We start from the raw sequence: 22,641 nt of genomic DNA on the forward strand, positions 1-22,641 counted from the left end.
TTTCTAGGAAAAAAGGTGTTTTTCACTTCTAGAGGCTTTTTTTTTGTTTTGTTTCTAAACACTTAACTTGGCTATTTTGTTCCACACCCAAAATCAAATCTTGTTTTTCCTCTTCTCTCTTTTCTAAGTTTTGTCCGTAGTCATATTACTTTTATAATTTAAGAAAGGAGGGGGAGGGGAGGGGGAGAAAAGGGAGGAGGAGGAGGTCTCCCCAGCCACAGCCATAAGGAGTGGTAGAGACAGTGGTCTGAGGAGGTGGTCTCAGACCACCTGGGGGTACCCACTGCCGGGGCTGGAGTGGTCCCCAGGCTGCTCTGAGGAGGCTGCACACACCCCTTGGCCTTGGGCGCCCAGATGTCCAGGCTCAAGTCCCCAGAAGCAGACCCAGGATGAAGTGCAGCTTCCTGGGTGGGGCCGGTGGAGGGTCTGTCCTTGACTGGTCCAGAACCAGGGCGGGCAGCTAGGAGCCCCGGGACACTCTGAAGGGAACTGGGGGGCCGGCTAGTCATCAGCCCTCCCAGCTGGCTTCCTGCCTGTCTCCCCGGCTCTGCTGTCGGTGGCTCCCCCAGGCTAGAACGCCCACCTGGTGGGCACAAGAGCCAGTCCCCTCCCACCCCCAGCCCCACCAAGGCATACCCTGTGCCCTCGGCTGTCTGTGCCGGACTTGGCCTCTGGGTGCAGGTCCGTCCCCTGCTGCAGCCCCCACTCCCAGCTGCCATCACGCTGGCCTGGTCCTGGTCCAGGTCCAGCAGGTGAATAAGGCCCAGCTGCCCCAGGGGCCACTCAGCCCCACCCGCAGGCTCCAAGCTGTGTGACTGTGAGTGTGGGGGGTGCCACTATCTGCCTGCAGCACGTGGGCAGCTCATTAGGGAACAATCAAGACAGCATACACTTAAGAACGAGGTTCTGCCGGGCAGATTCTGCTGGGAGCTTTGGAGGAGGCAGAGGGGGCAGGCAGGGAGAGAGCGACGGGTGAGTAGGTGGGGCTGGGGGGGCCCAGGGCCTGGTTGGGAGCCCCAGCCTCCCGTGGTGGCAGGCTGGAGCTAGATAAAGCTGCCTCCCTTGCTGCGTGGCCGGAGGGTGGGAGACCACTGCTCCAAGCCACCTGGAGCCAGAGGGGCACTGAAAGCCCTCAGGGGTGATTTGGGAGCAACACGCAAGGCCCACGGTAGGCGAGAGGGGGCACGCAGGCGCAGGCGAGCGAGCAGGGGACAAAGGCTCAGCACGGGGGCAGGGTTGGAGGTGGCAGTGTCAAAGCCATCCTGGCTGGCTGGCCCAACTCCCCTGAAAGCACCAGCACCACCTCCTGCCCCTGTCTTGGGGAGTTCAGGCAGCATTTCGGCGCCGTGGCTCAGCAGTCCCCGCGTGCATTTTTGATGTTTCCCCCGTTCCCTTGAGATGTGAGCTCGGCCAGAGCACATGGGACCTCCTGTCTGAGTGTGATGGGGGAGGGTCTCCATCCTCAGAGTCCCTGGGCCACTGAGGACTCCTGCAGGCTCCCCAGGGACCAGACCTCCCCACCCGCCACTTTTCTAAAAAGTATTTATTTTTGGCTGCATCAGGTCTTAGTTGCAGCACGTGGGCTTCTCTCTAGTTGTGGTACGCGGGCTCTACAGTGCGTAGGCTTAGTTGCCCCACGGCACGTGGGGTCTTATTTTCCCAACCAGGGATTGAACCCACGTCCCCTGCGTTGGAAGGCGGATTCTTAACCACTGGACCACCAGGGAAGTCCCCTGACCCCCCTCTTGTCACCCCTGGAAGAGGCTCGCAGTGAACAGCTTTCCTGCTGCTAGTGCTGGCGGGCTCCCAGGGACGGGAACCAGGCTGGCTGGTGGGCTACAGGGGCTGCAGGCCGGCAGCACTCTCCCGAATCACCTGCTTACTTTGCAAGATTGGTAGATGATCCCCCAGCAGCTTCCAAACACACCCTGGTCGCCAGGGACCAGGAGCGAGGAGGTCAGAGAAGAAGGCAAGACTCGGGACTCGGGGGTGGGGTTCAGAGCTTGTGGTTTATTGACACGAGCACAGAGGCCCCTGGGACTTGTCCCTTGGATGGGGAAACAGCCACCCTGTCTGGGAACAAGACCTCCTTGCACAGAACACCACTTCCAGGAAGCGCACCAAGATGTGCATGGATAAACCCTCGGCAAGGCTGCAGGTGCATTTGGCAAAGCTGTGGAGCCTTGGGGAAGAGCACAGGCCTCCGGGGCTGCCCGCTTGGGGCTGCTGCCAGAATCAAACCCAAGAGCTCATTCTGCAAAGGCCCACTTGGTCTCCATTTGGCTCGGGTCGGGGCCAGGCCCAGGAGCAGTGCAGCTATACCCCCACCCTCTGAATACTGCAGACGTGGCCAGGACACCTGAGTCCACGGTGGAACTCTAGCTGCAGGGGAAGGGGCAATGGGGGGGCCGCATGATGGCCCAAGGAGGACAGGGGTCACTAGAAGGTCACCCAGGACCCCAGACAGACAGCCTGTGCTTCTCCTGTGAGGCCTGCCACCCGTTGCTCTTCCCCCTTGAAACACACCAGTTCCTAGTCCTGGATGCTGAGGGTGGGCTGGGTCAGGGAGGCAGTGTTTCCCCCTGGGATTTCGGCACTGGCGCTGGCCCCTCTCCTGGGCCTCCCCCACCCCTGTTGCCTGGGAGCCGCCCCACCTGTGAAAGCAGGGCTCAATAGCTCTGGCTTTTGTTTTCCATATAAGGAAGGCGGTGGCATCAGTAGCTTGATTCTTCCCCAGCCCACTTACTGTTAAGAATAGATACTAATAATACTTAATCACCCCTCCCTGCTGGCAGGGGGAGGGGCCCTTAGCCCTGGCAGCATCGCCCCAAGACGCCCCAGTTTGCCCAGCACCTCCAGAATTCCAGTGGCGGCTGCACAGACTCAGTACAGAGGGGACACTGAGGCCCAGGGACGCACAAAGATAATGACCGAGTGACAAAGCTGGGGCTTGAGGAGGCAACGGAGGTTTCCAGATCAGTGTCCCTGGCTAGTGGCCCTCTTGGGACTGTGACCTGAAGAGGAAGTGGACCAGGACTCTCAGAGGCTGAAGGTGCCCAGTCCAGAGGGGAGGATGGCTCAGTGCCCAGGTGTTGCACGAGGCAGGGCTCCCTCGGGCCCCCACCCCAACCTGAGGGCTGGCTGATCCCTGTCCTGGGAGGGGCCAACGGGGGGGCCTCTGGCTCCCAGAAGGCGGGGCATTCAGGTTAGACAGAGCAACACCTGCTCACTGGGCCTCTGAATTGTGACCATGCTGAAGTCGCTTTCTACCAGGAGCCCCTGAGCACGTGGTCTCAGCCGCTTCATCCCTGCTGGGAAGTGGGGGGGAAGCTGAGCCTGCAGGTGGCGTCCGCTGCTTCCTGGGGACTGGCCTTAGGAGGGGCTCTCACCGCCCTCCCTTCCCTGGGTGAGGCGGGCAGAGGCTCCCTCAGTGCAGCCGGGATCACGGTGTGCCCTGCATAGCCTTTCCTGGGCCCTCCTACTGCAGGTGGACTCTGACCGCCTCCATGGGACCCTGCAGCCTCAGGGACCTGGCACCAAGCCCCCTCAATGACATCCTCTAAAGCTTCAGCTAAGCCACCCACTGCCCTTCCCAGACCTGCCAGCCTCTGCCTATGGCAGCCTGCTCACCACAGGGAGCCCAGGCCCTCCCACCAAGTACCCCTTTCCCTGGACCCTGACCTCTGCCTGGAGCCCCTGCCCGGCCCTGCACTTCCAACCCTACACCCACTCAATGGGAGCCAGCAGGCAGGTGGGCTGCGGCCAAAGCAAGGCAGCAGAGGCTGCCACCCACAGGCAGAGCAGGACAGACTCCCAGTGGCATACCCCTGCCTCCAAACACAGCCGGAGACCCTCAGGCTGCCTCGGCCTTGCAGAGCCCCTTCGGTGTGTTTCCTGTTGAAACCAATTCAACTACCAACACACAAGACCTCTGGAACATTCCAAACAGCAGCAAGGACCTGCCCACTGGCGGAGCTCAGTCCCTCAGCCTGGGGTCCAAGTCAGAGATGTGAGAGGCAGGGCCACAGTCACCCCGACTCTGGAGCCCCAAGGCCCAGCCCACGTTCTCATCGGCGCATCACAAAGGCAGAAAGAACTCTTCCGGGAAGAATTCTGGCCAAAATTATACCATTCTGACAAAACAAATCCTGCTTTTGAAAAAACTGAAACGTGCTATCAGAACCCGTCACAGGCCCGGCAGTTCCAGCCTTGCCTAGAGCTGTTTAAGGCACTTGAATGGCTTATTTACACCACCTGGAAAAGTGTGTTTCAATCCTGATCTAGGGGGAAAAATCCAGTAATACTGCAAAAGAAGTTTCTCAAAAAAAAAAAAAGCAATTCTTAAGTTTTCTAAGGAATAAAATAAGTGCTGAACTCTGCTTAAGTTATATGACACAACGGGTCCTATTGGCACTGACAGAACAAGTACAAAACCTGAAATACTGCTTCTGAATTAGACTTTTCCCTGGAAAAAAAAAAAACCCACAAACAAGACACACGTGTCTTTGTCTGAGTGTTCCCTCCCTGGTGCACGAGGGGTGAGCGGGAACCAGGGAGGTCACTAGTGGGCACCGCAGATCAGACCCCTGGCGCCCCCCACTTCCCCATGAGGCCACCCTCCCCACTTGGGAAGCCACTTGGCTTGGCCAGGACCTGCTGGGCACCAGGACCAGACAGGAACATTGGTCCATACAAGTCCTCCCAGTGACGGGCAGTGAGGGGTGGATGGGAAAACTTTGCTGGACACCCAGGCACTGGAAAATGTCTGCGGCTCCTGGTTCTGCCCGAAGGTCCCACACACAGAGTCCTGCTACCCTGCAAGCATGCCCAATGTCTTTGGTTTGGCTGTGGCCGCCGCCTTAGCCTCTGGTCCCACCCCTGCCCGATGGGGCCCAGAGCCTGTCCACTTCCTGGGCCCCTTCTCCTCCGTGAGGTCTCCTTCCTGGACTTCCTTTGGACATCCTGCCATCCCACTGTCACCCCGTCTGCTGTGAGCAGGCAATGCCCCTGGCAGCCACCAGGATGGGGTGACGCAAGCAGGGCCAGAGGCCGTGAGTGGCGTCACCTGCCCACCTCCTGCCGTGTCCTAAGGCATCCGCAGGGGAGGATCACGGGGACAGGGGGCCCGGACCTCCTAGCTTCTTGGCACAGCATCGGTCTCTGACTCCAGCAGGTCTCGGGGTTCCCGGAGGAAGACCACCATGACCGTGATGTTGTCGTGGGAGCCCCGCTCCCGGGCGGCAGCCACCAGCTCCTCAGCCACGCGCAGCCCACTGCCCTGCTGCCCAACCAGGTGGCTCTGCACGAGGCCGGCCACCTCCTGGTGGGGGACCACGTCGAAGAAGCCATCGCAGGCCAGCAGCAGGTAGTCCTCGGAGCCCGTCAGCGCCCGCGAGGCCGTGTCCGCCTCCCCAGACACGTAGGGCTTCTGGAAGACGTCCCCTGGGCGCGGGAGAGAATCGTGAGGGCCATGCCCCTGCAGCTGTCCCCTCCCCAGGCCCCGGCCTGCCTGTAGCCACCCCGCCTCCAACACAGGGTGAAAAGGTAGCTTCGCAGGGTGCCAAGTGCTCCAAAGGAACAGAGCAGGGCGATGCGACAGACTTGCCCTGTGTCCCTGCGGGCAGAGTCAGAACCCAGCGGGGCCAAGGGCGGCTGCCTACAAAGCTGTCTCACTTCACAGGGCACACAGGCTGAGGATGCTGTCCGGGTGTGGCCCTGGCCCTCTCCAGCCCCTGTGGCTCCCTGCGCACCCAACAGGCACCTAGGCCGAGTCGGGATGCTGGCTCTGCCTCCCATGCACCCTCTCCCATCCCCCTATCGCAGGAGAGAACAGGGCACAGCCTCCGCAGGATCCTGCCCTGGGCTCCTCTCCTGCTCAGGCCTCCCCTGAGGGCTTCCCGCTGGTCCTCCCCCCCCCCGCTGTGGCCCTGACATTCACTTCTCCCCAGGGCACGAGCCAGACATGTTGCTCCCTCACACGGAGCTGCCCAGTGGTCCCCTCTCCAGTCCCGGTCCCCTTGGAAGGAGCCTGACCCCTCCTGGCCTCCATGTGGGCCACCTCCTGGGGTCCAGCTGTAAGGAAGGCACCATGTGTGTCAAGAAGCACAGAACATTTCAGGAGGCTTGGAGGGGCCAGGGCCACATCTCAGGGTGTGGTGGGGGAGCAGGAAGGGAGCGATTTCTCAGCCCTGGAGGGAGGTCTGAGCCCCAGACCAAGGCCTGGCAGCCACAGGAGAAGATAGGGTGGGGGAGGGGTGCCGTTTTTCTCACTTTTTTTTTAAGGTAGAAAAAAGAATCATCAGCGTGAAAGGTGGGTAGGGGAGGGTGAGCCTCATTTATAGTCTATTAAAAATTACCTTTAGCACATACAGTAACTGCCAAGGGTTTCCTCCTAGATCTTTCTGAGAAACTGTTTTAATGAACATAACAAGCTGCAATTATCTGTGCAGGATGCAAATTTCCAAGGTGGCTACAACCTGTGCTCTGGATTCACCAGAGCCCTTCTGCAATCTGACTGATGAGCAGGTGAGGCTGCATTCCCAGACCACCCGGTGAGCACATTCCCAGGCCCTGGGGCCCCCTCCCACACCCCTCACCTCCTTACCAATGGCTCTGGAGACGGCCAGGGTCCCGTTGACCCTCCAGCAGTCCATGTGGGACACGAAGCCACCCAGTGCCTCGATGCGGTCCTTCTCGTCCTGCGGAGACAGCCAGGGTGGGCCGGGTGGGCCGCGTGTGCCGATGGCGTGCCCGCGCTGCCCAAGGGGAGACCAGCTGGTTCCAAGGCAGCACTGGGAGCCACGGCTCTGATCAACGCCCAAGGGAAGCCTTAGTGAGGCAGTGAGAAATGATGAACAACCTAAATCATCCCAAAGATGCAGGAATGGCTAAGCAGGTGATGGTGCCAATGAGGACAGACGGCCAGTCCCCGAGCAGCCTTTTGGGGTCCAGGAAATGCTCACGGCAGCAGAAAGAGCCAGAGCCCCGGGGTCCAGGTGGGGATGCTGTGCCTCCCTCAATGGACCAAGCATGTGTACCTGCGGCCACTCTGCAGAGCTAGATGAAACCTGAGCCAGGCCCTGGACGAGCCCTGTGCCCCTGCATTCTTGTCCTTCTCACCCCACCCCTACCCCCATCCAGGCGCTGTCCAGCTCCACAAAGGACGACGGTGCTCCAGGCGTTAAGAGGACAGCACAGAGGCCTGGTCTAGCCATGAGTCCTAAAAACCGTTTCGGTCCTATCAACTCCCCTGAAGGAGAGGTTTCCCAGATGTGAGCCTGCTGCCTGAAGGGCGGTAACACAGCGTCTGTGCTGGAGCAAAACCCCATTGCCCCGTGCCCTCCCCTGTGGTTCCCACCTCTGTTACCTCATCTGGTACAAGGCTGGGGCATCCTGGGGCTCGGGGCACCCCTATCTTCACCTCTTGTCTCCTGGGACACCCACTGCCTCGGCTGTCCTCTCACCTCATCCTTCCCACCTGCCCGAAACAGCTTCCGCAAGGGCAAGCCCAGAGCTGGTGGCCGGTGGGTGGGTTCCCAGCAGCTTGGCTCTCCAAGGCTCCCTGCCCACTGCTTCCTCTCACCGGCGCCACCTCCTGCCCACTCGCCCAGGGCTGAGGGGCTGAGTGGCTCACCTGTGTGCGCCCAGGCAGGTGGCCGTTCCTCCTATGCTCGCTGCCACAGGGCTGCGCTCTCCTGCTTCCCCCCTACCTCTGATGGGACTCGCTCAATCTCCTGCCACACCCTCCCCACTGCAGACCCTGCAGCTCCACGCGTGGCCCCCGGGCCCATATCCCCAGCCCCTCCAGTCTTCACGGGGTGTCCCAACAGCCCTCGCACTCCCAGGGAACATCCCACCCCGAGTTCCCCGGCCCTCAGACCAAAGGCATCACCACCCTCTCAGAGGCCCGAGGCCTCTCTGGCTCCCCATCCCAAAGCCTGGCCTCCCTCTTCTCCGTCCCTCCTGACTTGACAGGCAGGTCCTCCCCACAGCTGGCTGGCGACTACAGTGGCATCTTTGTGACCCAGGCCTCAGCTTGCCCTCCGCTGGTCCGATCATTCCAGAAGCCACCAGATTCCTTCCAAAGTGCCTCCTGCCCCAGGAGCAGCAGCCGTTGAGTGCCTCAGCGGCCGGTCCTGGCTTAACTTGCTCTCTCCTGGACCCCAGGCCTGGCCTGCCGGGCCCACACCCGCCTTGGGATCCGGCTCTGCCTCCTTCCCTCTCATTTCCGCATCTCCCAACAGTTTGTCCATGCCCTGCAGCTCTCAGCCCCAAGTCTGGTCCCTTCCAGCTCCGACTCAGCGTCACCTCCTCCCTGAAGCCCTCCTCCCCCACAGCCCAGGTGGCTGACCACTCCCCACCTGTGTGCAGGAGAGGACTCTGCCCATTAACTCCACTTACTGCGCCGCCTGCTGGGCAGAGGGACCAGCTCTCCCCCGCAGCTCTGGGCTCCATGTTGCTGTGACAGGAAGGGCTCGCGCGGGATTCCTGGCAGCTAAAGCCCCAAGCTTCACGTCCCGGGACCCCCAGTCACTTGAGTCAGGCAGGGAGCCCTCCCCTGGAGGAGCACCAGGAGTTTCCTGGGAAGATGGTCCAGGGCCCCTTTACGTCCTAGTCCCCCTGACCACCTGCCTGCCCGGGGACCCCTTACCTGCCGCTCAGGTCTGTGTGGCTCCATCAGCTTCACCACCTGCCCCTGCTGCACCAGGACCACCTGGGAGTCCCCGAGCCAGGCCACGTGCAGGGTGTTCCCGGCGATGAGCGCGCACACCCCTGTAGTGCCGCTTTGCAGCCGCTGCAGGGAGAGGGCGCACCTGGGTGAGGATAGCGAGGCCGCCACAGGCACACGCCCCACGCTGGCCAGACACCAACCCCGGAACAGTGCTCAGTGGGAAACAGGAACAGACCGATGCACGCAGGGACCAGGCAGCAGGAAAGGGGCATTTACATCAAGTCAGCAGAGCAGACTCTGCCATTTCACAGTGTCAGAAAGCAGACAGGTGGGTGTCTGGGGAGCTGGGGGGCAGGGGCGGGGATGACCAAAGACAGAAGAAACTTTGGGGGTGATGAATACCTCTGTTACCATGGTGAGGGGCACACGGGCATAGACATGCCAAAACCTACCAGATGGTACTCTTTGGACAAGTGGAGTCTCTTACATGTTAATTACGTATCGGCAAAGGTGTTTTTAATAATAGAGCCTAAACTAAACAGCTCTGCTTAAGAGACTCCTTTCTTGACTAGAGCAGCAGCCCTGAGCTCCCGGCTGGTGGGGCTCCCACCTCACAGTCTTAGACCTGGAAGGTTTTCTGTTTAGATTCAAATCCAGCCTTGTTGATTCTGGTGAGGTCTGTGCTCAGAGCATCTGATGACACTGCCTCCTGCCCCCACCACGTCTCCTCCTCAGCCTTGTCGACGGGGCCAGGCCTGAGCTCTTTGGGCCTGTTTCTCCATCTCAGAAAGGGACACGATCTTAGTATCCACCCTGCTAGGAGGACCCCCGAGGTTCCAAGGTGAGGTTCAGTGGGCAGTAAGGTCACAGAGGGACCGGATGCGTCCTTTCTTCTTTCAGAAACAAACGCCTCATAGCGGTAACTGCCGACACCAGCAGCCTAGGGAGACCTGCCCGGGGGGAGGTGTTTGGAGGGTGGGGAGCCTCAGGTGGACCACGTGTTGCTTCTTCCCGTTATTGCCCTTCGCCGATGGTGCGTTTTTCACAAATTGAAGGTTTGTGGTAACCCTGCCTCGAGCAAGTTTATTGTCACCATTTTTCCAACAGCATTTGCTCACTTCCTGTCTCTGTGCCACATTTTGGCAACTCCTGCGATATTTCAAACTTTTTCATTATTATTATTCTGTCATGGTGATCTGTGATCAGTCATCTTTGATGTTCCTACTGCAAAAAGATCACAACTCGAAGGCTCAGATGATGGCTAACATTTTTAGCAATAAGGTGTTTTTTTATGGTACCTGTGTTGCTTTAGACGTAATTCTGCTGGCGCTTATAGATGAAGGTACAGTGTAAACACAGCTTTTATCTGCACTGGGAAACCAAAACATTCATGTGACTCGTTTTATCCCAATATGCATGTTACAGAGGTGGTCTGGAACCAAACCCGCAAGATCTGAGGTCTGCCTGTATCAGTGCTGTGTTTTGTTTTCTGTACTTGACGATGTTTAGACAAATCAAGGGCCTTCTGAATCCTGAAGAAAGTACCCCTCCCAGGGCTAATTCCTAAAGAAAGCAAATGTCTCCCCAGGGACTGTGCCTTTTCTGCACAAGCCAGGTGGTCTGAACCCATGTCCTCAGCCAGGGTCCCTTGCCAGGCCAACATCTCCCTGGCCTGGATGGCTGGGGACCAGCCCGTAGCCCAGAGCCTGTCAGGCTTATTCAAACTATCTGGTCCTCAGCTTGTGACGTGCCTGCCTACGGAGGTCACCTTGAAGCCTTGGGGCCACGCTTTCCTCTCTCTTGGCCTCCTGGCTGACCCTGGTGCTCCCCATGTGGCCCTGCGTGGGGTGGCGTCCTCTTGGGAACCACAAGGCAGATGCCTCTGCATCTGTCATCCCACTGTACCTGATTAGGAGGAAATCCTGGGTGCATTTTAAGACAAGCTGCCCTTCCCCGTGAGGCCCTCACACCCTCTGCTGGAGTGGGGGCAGACTCACACTGCTTCTATTCAAGCCCCCTTCCAGGCACAAGTGAAAGGACACGACTGCCAGCAGGGTTGAGCAAGGGCCTTCTGCCAGCACCAGCCACTTCGGCTTCCTTCCCTCTGTGAGGCCTGGCCCCTCTGGCCCCACCATGGTTCTCACCTCTCGCCTGGCTTTCCAAAGGAACATCTCATCGGTGCAGCGGAAGGCTGCTCGCAGGGCCCCCGCGGGGTCAGTGGGCAGCTCTGGTCGGTGGGCAGCGACAGCATGCACGTGCACAGATGCGTACCTCGCGGCATCCACCCCTCCGTGACCATCGAACACGGCAAAGTAGGCACGGTCCACAGAGTCCTGGTGGGGAGCGTGGTGGGGGTCACAATCCTGCCAGCCCTGGGCCTGACTGAGGCCGCAACCTAGCCAGAGACTCTGGTCTGGGGGTGGACATGGGCACTTCTGGGACAGGGTGTGGCAGGACAGCATGGTTTCCACCACTAGACAGGCTACGTTGGGGGGTCTGGGAGAGGATGACCCTCGGGAACCTCAACTTCTGCTCTGGGCCCAGCTGGGGGGAGCATGGGATGAGGGGAGAGGCGCCAGGTGGCTCCCAGTGGGTGGGGAGAGCAGGCTCAGCAAGCAGGGGTCCAGGTGCATGTGGTGCTGGGGCCTCCCGTTCCTTAGCCCCTCAGCCGGGAAAGCCAGGGGCTGCGGGCTGCCCAGGCCCAGGAGCGCTGGGACCTGGCCCCCTGACGGAAGCCATGGCCACCCCTCCTGTCTCGGCTCCAGCCGGCAGCCCTGCTCGGTACCCAGGGTCCTCCCCCGCCCTTGCAACCTCCCACTTGCCGCCCGGCCCTCCCCGCCCAGGCAGAGCACTCACCGATAGGCCAAAGAGCAGGTTGAAGGCAGGGAGGCACACGTGCCGGTCCTCCATCCTGCGGCGGGCGTTGCGGATGGCGTGCACGGAGACCAGCCACTGCCGCTGCGGGATCCGGGCAGCCACAGGCACCTGCTTCTGCCACTGACTGCACACTTCCCAGAGCCGGTCAAAGAGGCTCCGCGCCAGGCCCACAGCATCCAGCACTGAGGTGTAGGAAAGGGGGCTGTTAGGGAAGCGCCACTGCAGGCCCTTGGGGGCTCCCCACTCTCCACCCCCTTTCCGTGGCCCCTGTAGCCCGTCGCCGCCCAGGGCCTCCTGAGCACAGCAGCCTAAGAAACTGCGCAAACAGCCTGTGTCATCAGCATGAGAAGTGTCTGGTTTGGCAACACACACAAGGAGCACCTCCCCACCTCAACATGGCGAGGCCACGCCCCTCACGGGAGCCCACCCCAAGGAAAGAGCTGGATGTGCAAAGATGATTTAAGAACAAGTACAGAATCATTTATAATCGTGCATTAATTAGAAATAATATGCATCCAACAACAGAGTAAATTATGGTCTGTTCTCCCGGCGACGAATTAAGCTGCTATTTTTCACAACTAAACACGTAACTGCCATTCGGCCCAGCAATTGCACCCTGGGGCTCAAATCCCAGAGAAATGGAGCCTAGTTCACATGAGACCATGAGACATGCGCCCGGTGGTCCCAGAAGTGTTATCTGCAACAGCTAAAAGCTGGAATCAGCCCAGACATCCTTTAACAGGTGAACGATAAACTCCCAAACATCGCACCCCGAACAGTGCTCACAGGAAGGAAGGAAAGAGCTACTGACACACAGAGACCTGGGCAAATCTCAGGGAACCACACTCAGTGAAAAAAGCCAATCCCATGTGATTCCATTTATACGTATACTTGAAATGACAAGATTATAGAGATGGGTGGCTGTCAGGGGTTAGGGTGGGGAGGGGGTATTACGGTAGCCATAAAGGTAACAGGACATCCTTGTGGGATGAGATTACGTCATGATCCTAGTCGTGATATTTCACTAGTTTTCGAGATGTTACCATTGAGGGAAACAGGATAAAGATGCAGGGGGTCCCTCACTGTTATTTCTCACAACCGCACGCGAGGCTATGGTTACCTGAGTTTAATTTTAAAAAGTTAAAGGGTGAAACAGAAATAGATTTTGCAAGCATAAGAGATGTTCATGTCACGACATTAAAAAAAATTGATATTAAGAAAAAATGTGAAAAAAAAAGAGGAAATTACACATATGGTTTGATCATGAGAACGTGAAAAGCCTTCGACCCGCTTGGGCCCAGAAGATAAGAGGCGAGAAAGGCATAAACCCCATAAGGTCAGCAGTGGGCATCCGCAGGGCTGGGTCCGCGGCTGAGGCTTTTCCTTAAAGACACTTTTTTGTGCTTTTCCCGTATTCCACTACAACCAGGAGCTGGTTTTTAAAATTCGTCCATAAATGCTTTGCTATTTCTCCCTTCGAGAATGGGGCCTAATCCCCTCCCCTTGAGGGCAGGAAGGAGGACCTCGGCCCACAGAGAGGCCGAGGCTGCTCTAGGGAACTGCTTGCTGGGGCAGGGCGGGGCGGCTGGAGGCTCCACCTGCCCGGCCACACAGAGATCTCAGTCATACCTCTGCCCTCAGGAGTTGATTCTTTTTTTAAAAAAATTAATTAATTTTTATCTATGTTGGGTCTTAGTTGCGGCATGCAGGATCTTCTGTTGCGGTGCGCAGGCTCCTCTCTAGTTGTGGCGTGTAGGTTTTCTCTCTAGTTGTGGTGCATGGGCTCCAGGGTGTGTGGGTTCTGTAGTTTGTGGCACGCGGGCTCTCTCACTGAGGCGCATGGGCTCAGTAGTTGTGGCGCACGGGCTTAGTTGCCCCGCGGCATGTGGGATCTTAGTTCCCCGACCAGGGATCGAACCTGCGTCCCCTACATTGGAAGGCAGATTCTTTACCACTGGACCACCAGGGAAGTCCCAGGGCAGTGATTATTATAACACTCGAGGGATGCCAGTTTTGCAAGAATGGCTTCGATAGACTGATTTGACTGTGTTCTACTCCCATGACAGGGGTGAGCTGTTAAGGGCGGCGGGCCCTGGCCTGCTTGGAGGGCAGGGCCGGCCGAGATGTCCTTCCCCTTCCCCAGCCCGCAGGGCCCCCAGGCCTGGCTCTAGGGTGTCAGCTGCGCAGTTCCTTCCCGCCAGCAGGTGGCGCTGACTTCCCGCTGGACGTGGGCGGAGCTGGCGGGGCGCCCCTTTGTGGGCCGCGGGCAGCAGGCTCTGCACAGGACAAAGGCGGTCTGTCACCCGCACAGCCCTCAGGGCAGGAATTCGGAGCTGGGCTGGGCTGGGCTGGAACGCAGCCGGGCGGGGAGCCAGAGAACAGGGTGGAGGGCAAGGCCACGTGTGTCCCCCCCCTCCTGGCTCTGCCCTCCATGTGGCATTAATACCGAGTTTAAAGGGACATAGCTGGATAGTGAGTGGTGGAGGTGTCAGGTAACCAACTGCAATGCATAAAAGGACCGAATCGACACATTGTGCACTTAAGTTACAGTTACAAGTCAATTATGTCTCAATTAAAAAACAAACAATAATAAAGCAACACTGTCCAATAGGAAATGGCAAAGGAGGGGAAATCTGCTGAGGCTCCAACTGCCCCCCACCCCCCTGCCCACCCCAGGGCTGGACCCCAGGACCCACCCTGCTTCTCTGCACCCCGACTGGCCCACAGCCCCGCACCTTCTCCAGCAGGTGTGGAGGAACTGAGACCCTGCTCAGACGGGGCTCACCCAACAGCGGGGTGGTCCACAGGCTCTCGCTCTCTGCAGTTCTGGTCCAACGTGAACCGACTTTTGGGTGGAATACAGTTGGAAGGAACTACTAAGAAAGGGACAGAAAGGCCTGCAAAACAAGGGCCCTGCCTGATCCGAGGCTCATTCCCATCCTGGGCTCCTTTGGCCACTGACTGCTGTCCCAGGAACAGGACACAGGCCTCTGTGGCGCCTCCCCAGGCTCTCAGGGACCCTCGAGTCTCCACCTGACAAGGGTCCCAACCTGGATCAGCTGAGACACGGCCCGAGCTCTGGGTTTTCTATCACTGGACCCCGGGACCAGCTCTCGCATCAACACCCACTTGTCACCCGCTGAAGTGGAAGAGCGTGTGGGTGAGGCCCATTGGCACCTCGGGGTCCTCCTGTGTGACCCGGGACAGGGCTGTTTGTCTCTCGGGCTGCGGCGCTCACCCCGCTGGCTCCACGCTGGGGAGGTCTCTCCCTGCGACTGGTCTCTGGCACCCTGTCGTAAGCACACGAGCCCAGCGCTGCCCACAACCTCCCTGTCCACCAGAAAAACGGGAAAGGAAAGGGGGGCCAGGTGAGCCCTGACACTCCCCTGCAGCCTGGCCCCCATCTGGCTGGAGAGTGTTGCCTAATAAGCCCAGGGCCCCAAGAGGGAGACTCACGGGTCGCAGGGGCCTCCTCTTCCTCCTGCTCCGGCAACTTCCTGAACTCAGAAAGGTCCGTCTGCAGCAGCTGGGAAACTGCCTCGTGGGCCAGGCAGGCAGCAAGTGGTGGCGGAGCGCTCCTGGGGGCACAAACCCAGAGTGAGGGGCTGGCTCCTCAGCAGGAGCCAGCACCCCAGAGCCTGCCCCACACTCCAGGCAGAGATCCCCAGCCCCTTTCTGCTCCCGGAGGCCCTTCCAGAGGTAGCGGTGACCGCTTACACTCCACATGCACCCACGACAGGCAGGTCGGCCTCTGGTCCTCGTGCAGCTGGACGGCCATCCACGCAGTACCATTTATGGGGCCCTCACTGGGGCTGGTGGGGAGGGGGAGTCACAGACATGCGAGCTGCCTCTCTGCTGGTCACAGTGGCCAGGCCAAACTGCCCGACGTCCAGCCTTATACCAGCTCCTGGTCCCCAATACCAGCTGGGGACCCTTGGGGGTTGGGGAGTCCTATAAGTTGAACTGTGTCTCCCAAAATGTGTATGTTACAGTTCTAACCCCCAGTGCTTCAGAATGTGACCTTACTTGGAAATGGGGTCGCTGCAGATACAATGAGTTAAAATGAGGTCCCACTGGAGTAGGCTGGGCCCCTAATGCAGTAATGCTGGTGTCCTTATCGAAAGGGGAAATTCAGACAGAGACCCACAGGGAGATGCTCTGTAAAGGTGAAGACTGGTGAGCTGAGCCTATAGCCGAGGACCGCCAGCAACTGCCAGAGGGACCAGCCCAGCCAACGTCCCGCCCTGGGACCTCCAGCCTCCAGAATCCTGAGACAATACGGTTGTTTAAGCTGCCCAGCCCATGGTGCTTTGTCACGTACGCCCCAGGAAAGGAATCCAGGGAGCGTGGGACCCATGGGCAGCGTCTGGAAGATCAGGCTGTGTGCAGCCCAGGGTGTCCCTGGGCAAGGCAGGCTGTTGGGACAGCTGGTGAAGGGGAACCTGGGGAGGCAGCATGACCTTGGTGTGGCTTGACGAGAGACATGATATAATCCCATTGGGCTTTTTAATTTTTATTTTTTAATTTTATATAATTTTTTTTGCACTTTGATTATTGTGCTTTGCATACACTGCAATTTTTTTACATCTTTATTGGAGTCTAATTGCTTTGCAACGGTGTGTCAGCTTCTGCTGTATAACAAAGTGAATCAGCTATACATGTACATATATCCCCATCTCTTCCCTCTTGCGTCTCCCTCCCTCCTACCCTCCCTATCCCACCCCTCTAGGTGGTCACAAAGCACCGAGCTGATCTCCCTGTGCTATGCGGCTGCTTCCCACTAGCTATCTATTTTACATTTGGTAGTGTATATATGTCCATGCCAGTCTCTCACTTTGTCCCAGCTTACCCTTCCCTCTCCCCGTGTCCTCAAGTCCGTTCTCTAGTAGGTCTGCGTCTTTATTCCCGTCTTGCAATTGGGCTTTTTTAGACTTCCTGGCCTCATCTTGGAGGGTGGGCCTGGCAGTGGATGGGAGGGGACAGAGCAGGCATTGGGCAGGGGACCAGTGGGTCCACAGTGAGTCTCAGGTTCCACTGAGGTCAAGAGGCCTGTGGCCAGTGGGCAAGTGGTCTGGGTGGATGAAAGAGGTGGGGCAGAGAGCAGCCGGAGCAGCTGGAGAAGTGGGGTGACCCCAACGGTGCCACCTGGGGCTGAGTCTGGGAAGCAAGACCTCGCTGGCTGCTACCAATGTCAGACAGGCTGCACAAAGCAGAGCTGAGGGTCAGTGCAGGCAGGAGCGGGAAAGCAAACACGGGGGATGGGAAGCCTCCAGTACGGGACAAGAGGGACACTAGGCAGCTCCGGGAGGTCGGGGGGTGGAGAGACCGAGGCCAGTGGGAAGCACTATAGGAAATTCTTTCCACAGGCTCCAGGGCCTGCCCGCCTAGCCCCCAGCCTCGGGGGCCCGCTCCAGCCACAAAGCCCCCTGGCTCCCCGAGTATAAGGGGTGGCTCCATCCCCCAGCTATCCCTGCAGCCTCTAGAACTCATCCTGCATCCTGACCTGTCCCCGAAGTCTGGGCCAGGTGGGTGGGCACATCCCTCTGGGCGTCCCAGTGTGTGTCTACAGATGGCCTTAGGGATCTACTGGGATGAATTAGTCATTTTTTAAAATGAGATAGTGACTCAGGGGAGCAGCCTCTGGACCTGCCTTTAAAAAACAACCAGCCATGGACTTCCCTGGTGGCACAGTGGTTAAGAATCCACCTGCCAATGCAGGGGACACGGGTTTGAGCCCTGGCCCGGAAGATCCCACATGCCGCAGAGCAACTAAGCCCGTGCGCCACAACTACTGAGCCTGCGCTCTAGAGCCTGCGAGCCACAACTACTGAGCCCACGTGCCACAACTACTGAAGCCCACGTGCCTAGAGCCCATGCTCCGCAACAAGAGAAGCAACCACAATGAGAAGCCCCAGCACCACAACAAAGAGTAGCCCCTGCTTGCCGGAACTAGAGAAAGCCCGCGAGCAGCAACAAAGACCCAAAATAGTCAAAAATAAAAATAAATTAATTAATTAAAAAAAAAAAAAGAAAAACAACCAGCCAAGGCATGAGAAGTGTGTTCCTCTGCCGTGTGGGGATTTCCTGCCAGCCTCTGGGCTTTCCTTTTTCAGGGCGGGGAGAAGTACACCTCTGCTCCCGGCGCTGGGGGCAGTGAGGCAGCTTCCGGCCATGGGGAGAGGACAATGCCTGGATGTGGGCCCCAGCCTGGCTTCCTGGCCGACCTCCCGTCTCATCCAGGGGTCCTGCCTGGTGCCCCGAGGCCCCTAAAGATGACAGTGATGCCTCGGAGACCAGGACCAGGTACCCAAGAAAAAAGAACCGCTCTTATCTGGCCACCTCGGGGTTTCCAAGGAGCCACCAGTCTAGAAGCAGAAATGAAAACGCACATCAGTGGCCACAATGTCAGGGACGCACCACTTAGGGACCTGAGAGGTGACCGCTGACCACAAGGGGAGGACTGGAGGTAAATCACCGCAGTCCCGACCTCGTGATCTGACTCCTGGACAGTCTCACGCAGGAAGGATTCTATTTACAACCTGAAAAACCCCGCGGACCAACACACTCGGGACTGGATAGCCAAGAGCCTACACATGAGCTGCTGGGACATGTGGGTAGGGGCCCCGACTGCCAGACGTGTGTAGACGTGTGACACATGTGACATCTGTGTCTACACAGTAAAGAAATACTAGGGAAGGACAAAAATAAATCCATTAAAATGGCTGGAAAATATGAGACTTTAAAATTCCTTCAAGGTTGGGAATTCCCTGGCTAGTTAAGACTGTGCTTGCACTGCCAAGGGCCCAGGTTCGATTCCTGGTCAGGGAGCTAAGATCCCGCAAGCCGTGCGGCAGAACCAAAAGAAAAAAAAAATCCTTCAAGGTGGATTCATGGGGGGCCTATAGGGGCCATGGGAGCCCACCTGCACCACCCCTGCCAGCCTCAGGCTCTGGGGCTGTGAACCCTGGCCTCTCGCCGATCACCGATGGTCTCAGGCCTGCTATGTCATCTGCTAATTAACGGGAGCTCATTCACCCCCTGTGCTCAGGGCCTGGTGCTCTCCCCACTCCCCCAGCCTCGCCCGCTGCTCGGCCTTGAGGGGCCCCGCTCCACCTTGAGAGTTCCCCCCTACTTGAGGAGGAAACTTGAGGGACCCGCCCTCCCCCATAACTAAACTCACCCCCCAAGGCCCTGCCCGCAAGAAGGTCCTCTCGCCCTCCTCATGCCTGGCAGGGGCACCAGCCCTGCCCAGTGGCTGCTGGGGATTCAGGGCCCCTCAATGTTCCTTCTGTCCCCCAAGTGCCACTGTGGTGCCTGGTGGGTGCCAGGCCCTCCCTCCTCTGCACTCCCAGCCCCTCGTCTCTCCCACATCCAGCACCCAGACCGCCAATGTGGCCTTGTCAGGCCCCAGGCCCGCTTGGCTCCACTGATCTGCTTTACGGCACCTGCCTCTGAAATATTTTCCCAAAGCAAAACAAAGCAGCCCGCACTGCCCTCTGCACACACCACACCGAGGGACAGGTCACCGGCCATTTCCCCCGAGCTCCATGGACGCGGCCCTGGAGTGGGCCCGTAGCCTTTATTTTCCTATCTCTGACTGTTATGGGGCCTCGGGTCCCACCAAGCAGGTGTCCCGGGGTTGCGAGAGGGTGGGGCTGACCTGCCACAAAGAAAGAGCACTTGGGGACACGGAACGCCACTGCAGAGGCCGGGGCGTGTCCCAGCACAAGGGGTAACCCAGTGACTAGGGCTGGTGGGTGCAGCCCCTGGGGAGGGATGAGGTTCACAGGGGACGAGTGACCCACCAGCCCTCACCCATGAGCCTCCCTTGTGGCTGCCGGTGGCGCACGTCTCCCCCGACACCTGCCAAGCTGGTCGTGTCCCTCTCTGAACCTTGTCTTCACGGCCTGTGAAACGGGGACAGTGCCACCACCTCTCAGGTCTTGGTGGCCGGTGGACTGCCAGGCCTCAGGCCAGTCTCTTAGCCTCTGCCTCCCTGACTGCAAGACAGGATAGAAATGGGACCTACTGCTAGCATCCATCAGGGGTTGAACTGTGTCCCCCGGAAAGGTCCGCTGAAGTCCTAATCCAGTGGCTCAGGACGTGACCTTGTTTGGGATTAGGGTCTTGGCAGGTATAAGATGAGGTCACACAGGAGCAGGGCCCCTAATCCAACAGGACTGGTGTCCTTACAAGAAGACGAGAGACACAGACAGACAAGGGTGACGCCTGGTGACAACAACAGCCAGTCTGGGGTGATGTGTCTACAGGTCAGGGCACATTCAGGACCAGATGACACCAGAAGCTAAGAGGAAGGCCTGGAGCGGCCCTGACTTCCGGCCCCCAGGACAATGAGACAGGGCACTTCTGTTGCTCTAAGCTGCGTGGTCTGTGGCACTTGGCGGTGGCAGCCCTGGGAAGCCCACGGGGCTGGCAGGGGAGTTCTGCGCAGAACGTAGTCAGCAGGAGCGGACGGCAGGGGGTGAAGGCAGCCAGGGTCAGGGTCGTGCCCTGTGCTCCCCTCCCCCTTCCATCCTGGGCCCCTGTCCCGGCACCCACACCGCTCACCTGCTGCTCAGGAAGCCCATGGCCAGCTCAGTCAGCTCGCCTTCCACCTCCTCCTGGCTCAGCATCGTCCCTGGGACCTTCCATGGCAAAGGGCTCTCTGGGCCCAGCGGGGCTGGGAAGTCGCGGAGGAGGTCGTCCAGGAAGCTGGAGTTCTCCTCTGCCTTCCGGCTGTTCTGCTGTGGGGTTCCCGAGGCCATGCCCAGAGCATCCTGGGGGGCTGCTGCTGGGTCACTGGTCTTCATTCTGGGGAGAGACGTGAGGGTTGGCAAGAATACAGTCGATTGGCACCCTACAGTGCTGAGTGCCTCACTTTCTTTGCTTCCCCTTGAAGCATTGAGGGGCAGGCGCTGCACCAAGTCCGGGGCTCCAGGCAGAAAGGCGGGGCCCCCCGGGCCTCACACACAGTTCCGGGGCCCACGTGGGAGGGACAACCCTGAGAGGGGACCTGGGGGAGCCCAGAGAAGTTGCTTCAGGAGACAGAGCCCGGGGCAGAGGGATGTCCTGAAGGAGGAGGAAGGCATGTTCCTGGCAGAGGACGGCCGGTGTGGCCAGAGGCAGGCAGGAGAGGGACCCAGGGCCAGGCCATGGAGGCAGGTGGACACGGCCAGAGCAGGGGTTCCACCTGACCCCGGACCTGGGCAGCAGGAAGGTGAGGAGGTGATGCCACTGGGCCTGGGAGCCTGGAAGTCATGCCCAGAGGGGGGCAGGGCTACCTGACGGCACGGTGGCAGGGCCATCGTACAGAGGGCGTGTGGGCAGGAGGGAAGCAGAGGGTTAACCCAGGAGAGTCAGGGCCTTTGGGACATGGTCAAGCCTTATAAGTCCTCTCAGGAGGAGTCCCAGGCCTCCTGAGGCTTAAAAGGTTTGTCCATGTCCACAAACACCCCAACCGTCCTGGGCTTCAAATGGGTTGGAGGATGGGGGATACAGGGGGCTCACTGCCCACTGAGGATCAGAGCTCCTAACTCAGCACAAGTCTCCTGGAAGAACAGAGACAGGACACAGCAGACAAGCAGGCATGGGGGTGAGGGGGAAGGGGAAGCAAGATGTGTCATCAGTGGAGGGTCTGGAGGGCAAAGGGTGAAGAATTAAGAAACAGGGAATTCCCTGGAGGTCCAGTGGTTAGGAGTCAGCGCTTTCACTGCTGGGGCCTGGGTTCGACCCCTGGTCGGGGAACTAAGATCCCACAAGCCACGTGGCACGGCCAAAGAAAGAAAGAAACACAAAACCTCTCTCATCTGTCAGCGAGGAGAATTGGAAGTTAATTTCTTGAAGTAGACACACATGAATAACACAGAAACTGGGGCGCTTGTGATGGAAGGTTCTGGGGACAGGCTCCCACTCATGGCCATCCCTCCTGTCTGCTCGCAAGTGAGTGACACAACACAGCTCCAGGCCGCAAAAAAAACAAACAGGGAAACAAATGAAGGACGTAAGATAAAGAACAATCAGGTGAGAGCAAGCTAGACACTGCGTTATAAACACAAGGGTCCGAGACTGTGAGATGGGGGGCCGGACCAGGCACCGTGGGGGTGGTAAGGGCAGGGAGGAGGCAGCCAGGCGGGCCTGAGCCAACGATAAACAACAGGAAGGTGGCGTGAACTTCCCAGGAAGCTCAGACACCGTTGGGCAGGGAAAGAGGCCAAGCTGCCTCTTCTGCCTGTGAAATGCTCTGGCCTGTTGCATAGAGGAGAGAAATGTGAGTGACGCAGAGCTGCCCCAGGCGCCCCAGCTCCCCTGCAATTCTGAGTCCAAACAAATACGAGGCCCTGAAATTGCTGGTGGCCCAAAGCACGCTCATTAGATACGTGATTAGGGTCAAATGGTGCTCACTGACCTCCCAGGGCGCATGGGAGGGCCCACAGCCGAAAGCAAAGCACCGAATTCAGGCCCTTCACCTTCGACCTCGCTGATGGTGGTGGGGGTTTTTGGGGATGCAGGGGCCTCCTTCTTGCCTCCCAGCCTTGGGATGCTGTTCCTTGGGCCTGGACCCCAGTCCCCTGAGTCTGTTTCTCTGGGGGTTGGGAGCCCCTCCCCTCTGCAGCACCAAGGCCTGGTCTCCGCTGTGCCCCTGTGCCCACCGCCCCACGCCCAGGCATGACTGTGTACCTGAGGGATGAGGGCTGCTACTCTCATGGCCTGGCCCAGCCCCGCCTTTGCTAGACAGGTGGGCATCACCAGGACCTACCAGGCTTGTTTTCGCATAGCCTGGCAGAACAAAGGGCCAGGAAATGAGCCGGGACATGTCTTTCCTTCTCTGGGGCCAGCTGGGGTAAGGGACAAGAGTAACTTCCTTCCTTGCTATCTTCTTCTCAACCAGCTCCTGGATCTGTGACATACCCCAGCTGATACGAGCCCGGGGCCCGAGATGACAGCGGGAGGGAGAAATTCCTGCCCAAAGGGGCCCAGAGGCAGCCCTGGGAGGGTCAGGAGGGGCAAGGGTAGGACCATAGCCCTGAGCTCTCCCAGGACCAACTGAGGAGCCGGTCAAGAAGGATGGAGGCCAGCAGGCAGGCAGTGAGATG

At 58.9% G+C, this 22,641-nt stretch overlaps 1 protein-coding gene across 1 annotated transcript; it reads right to left on the minus strand.

The window, feature by feature from the left end:
- Positions 1–5,134: 5,134 nt before the first annotated feature.
- On the minus strand, positions 5,135–20,313 carry PPM1F (protein phosphatase, Mg2+/Mn2+ dependent 1F). Its single transcript, XM_065889494.1, has 7 exons — positions 20,117–20,313; positions 15,005–15,126; positions 11,528–11,730; positions 10,816–11,004; positions 8,651–8,794; positions 6,605–6,698; positions 5,135–5,442 (listed from the first exon to the last, which is right to left on the minus strand). Exons 1-7 carry the CDS (start codon positions 20,311–20,313, stop codon positions 5,135–5,137), a joined length of 1,257 nt encoding a protein of 418 aa, XP_065745566.1.
- Positions 20,314–22,641: the final 2,328 nt, after the last annotated feature.

This window comes from Phocoena phocoena, chromosome 13 (assembly GCF_963924675.1).
Source record: "Phocoena phocoena chromosome 13, mPhoPho1.1, whole genome shotgun sequence".
Classification (NCBI taxonomy): domain Eukaryota; kingdom Metazoa; phylum Chordata; class Mammalia; order Artiodactyla; family Phocoenidae; genus Phocoena; species Phocoena phocoena.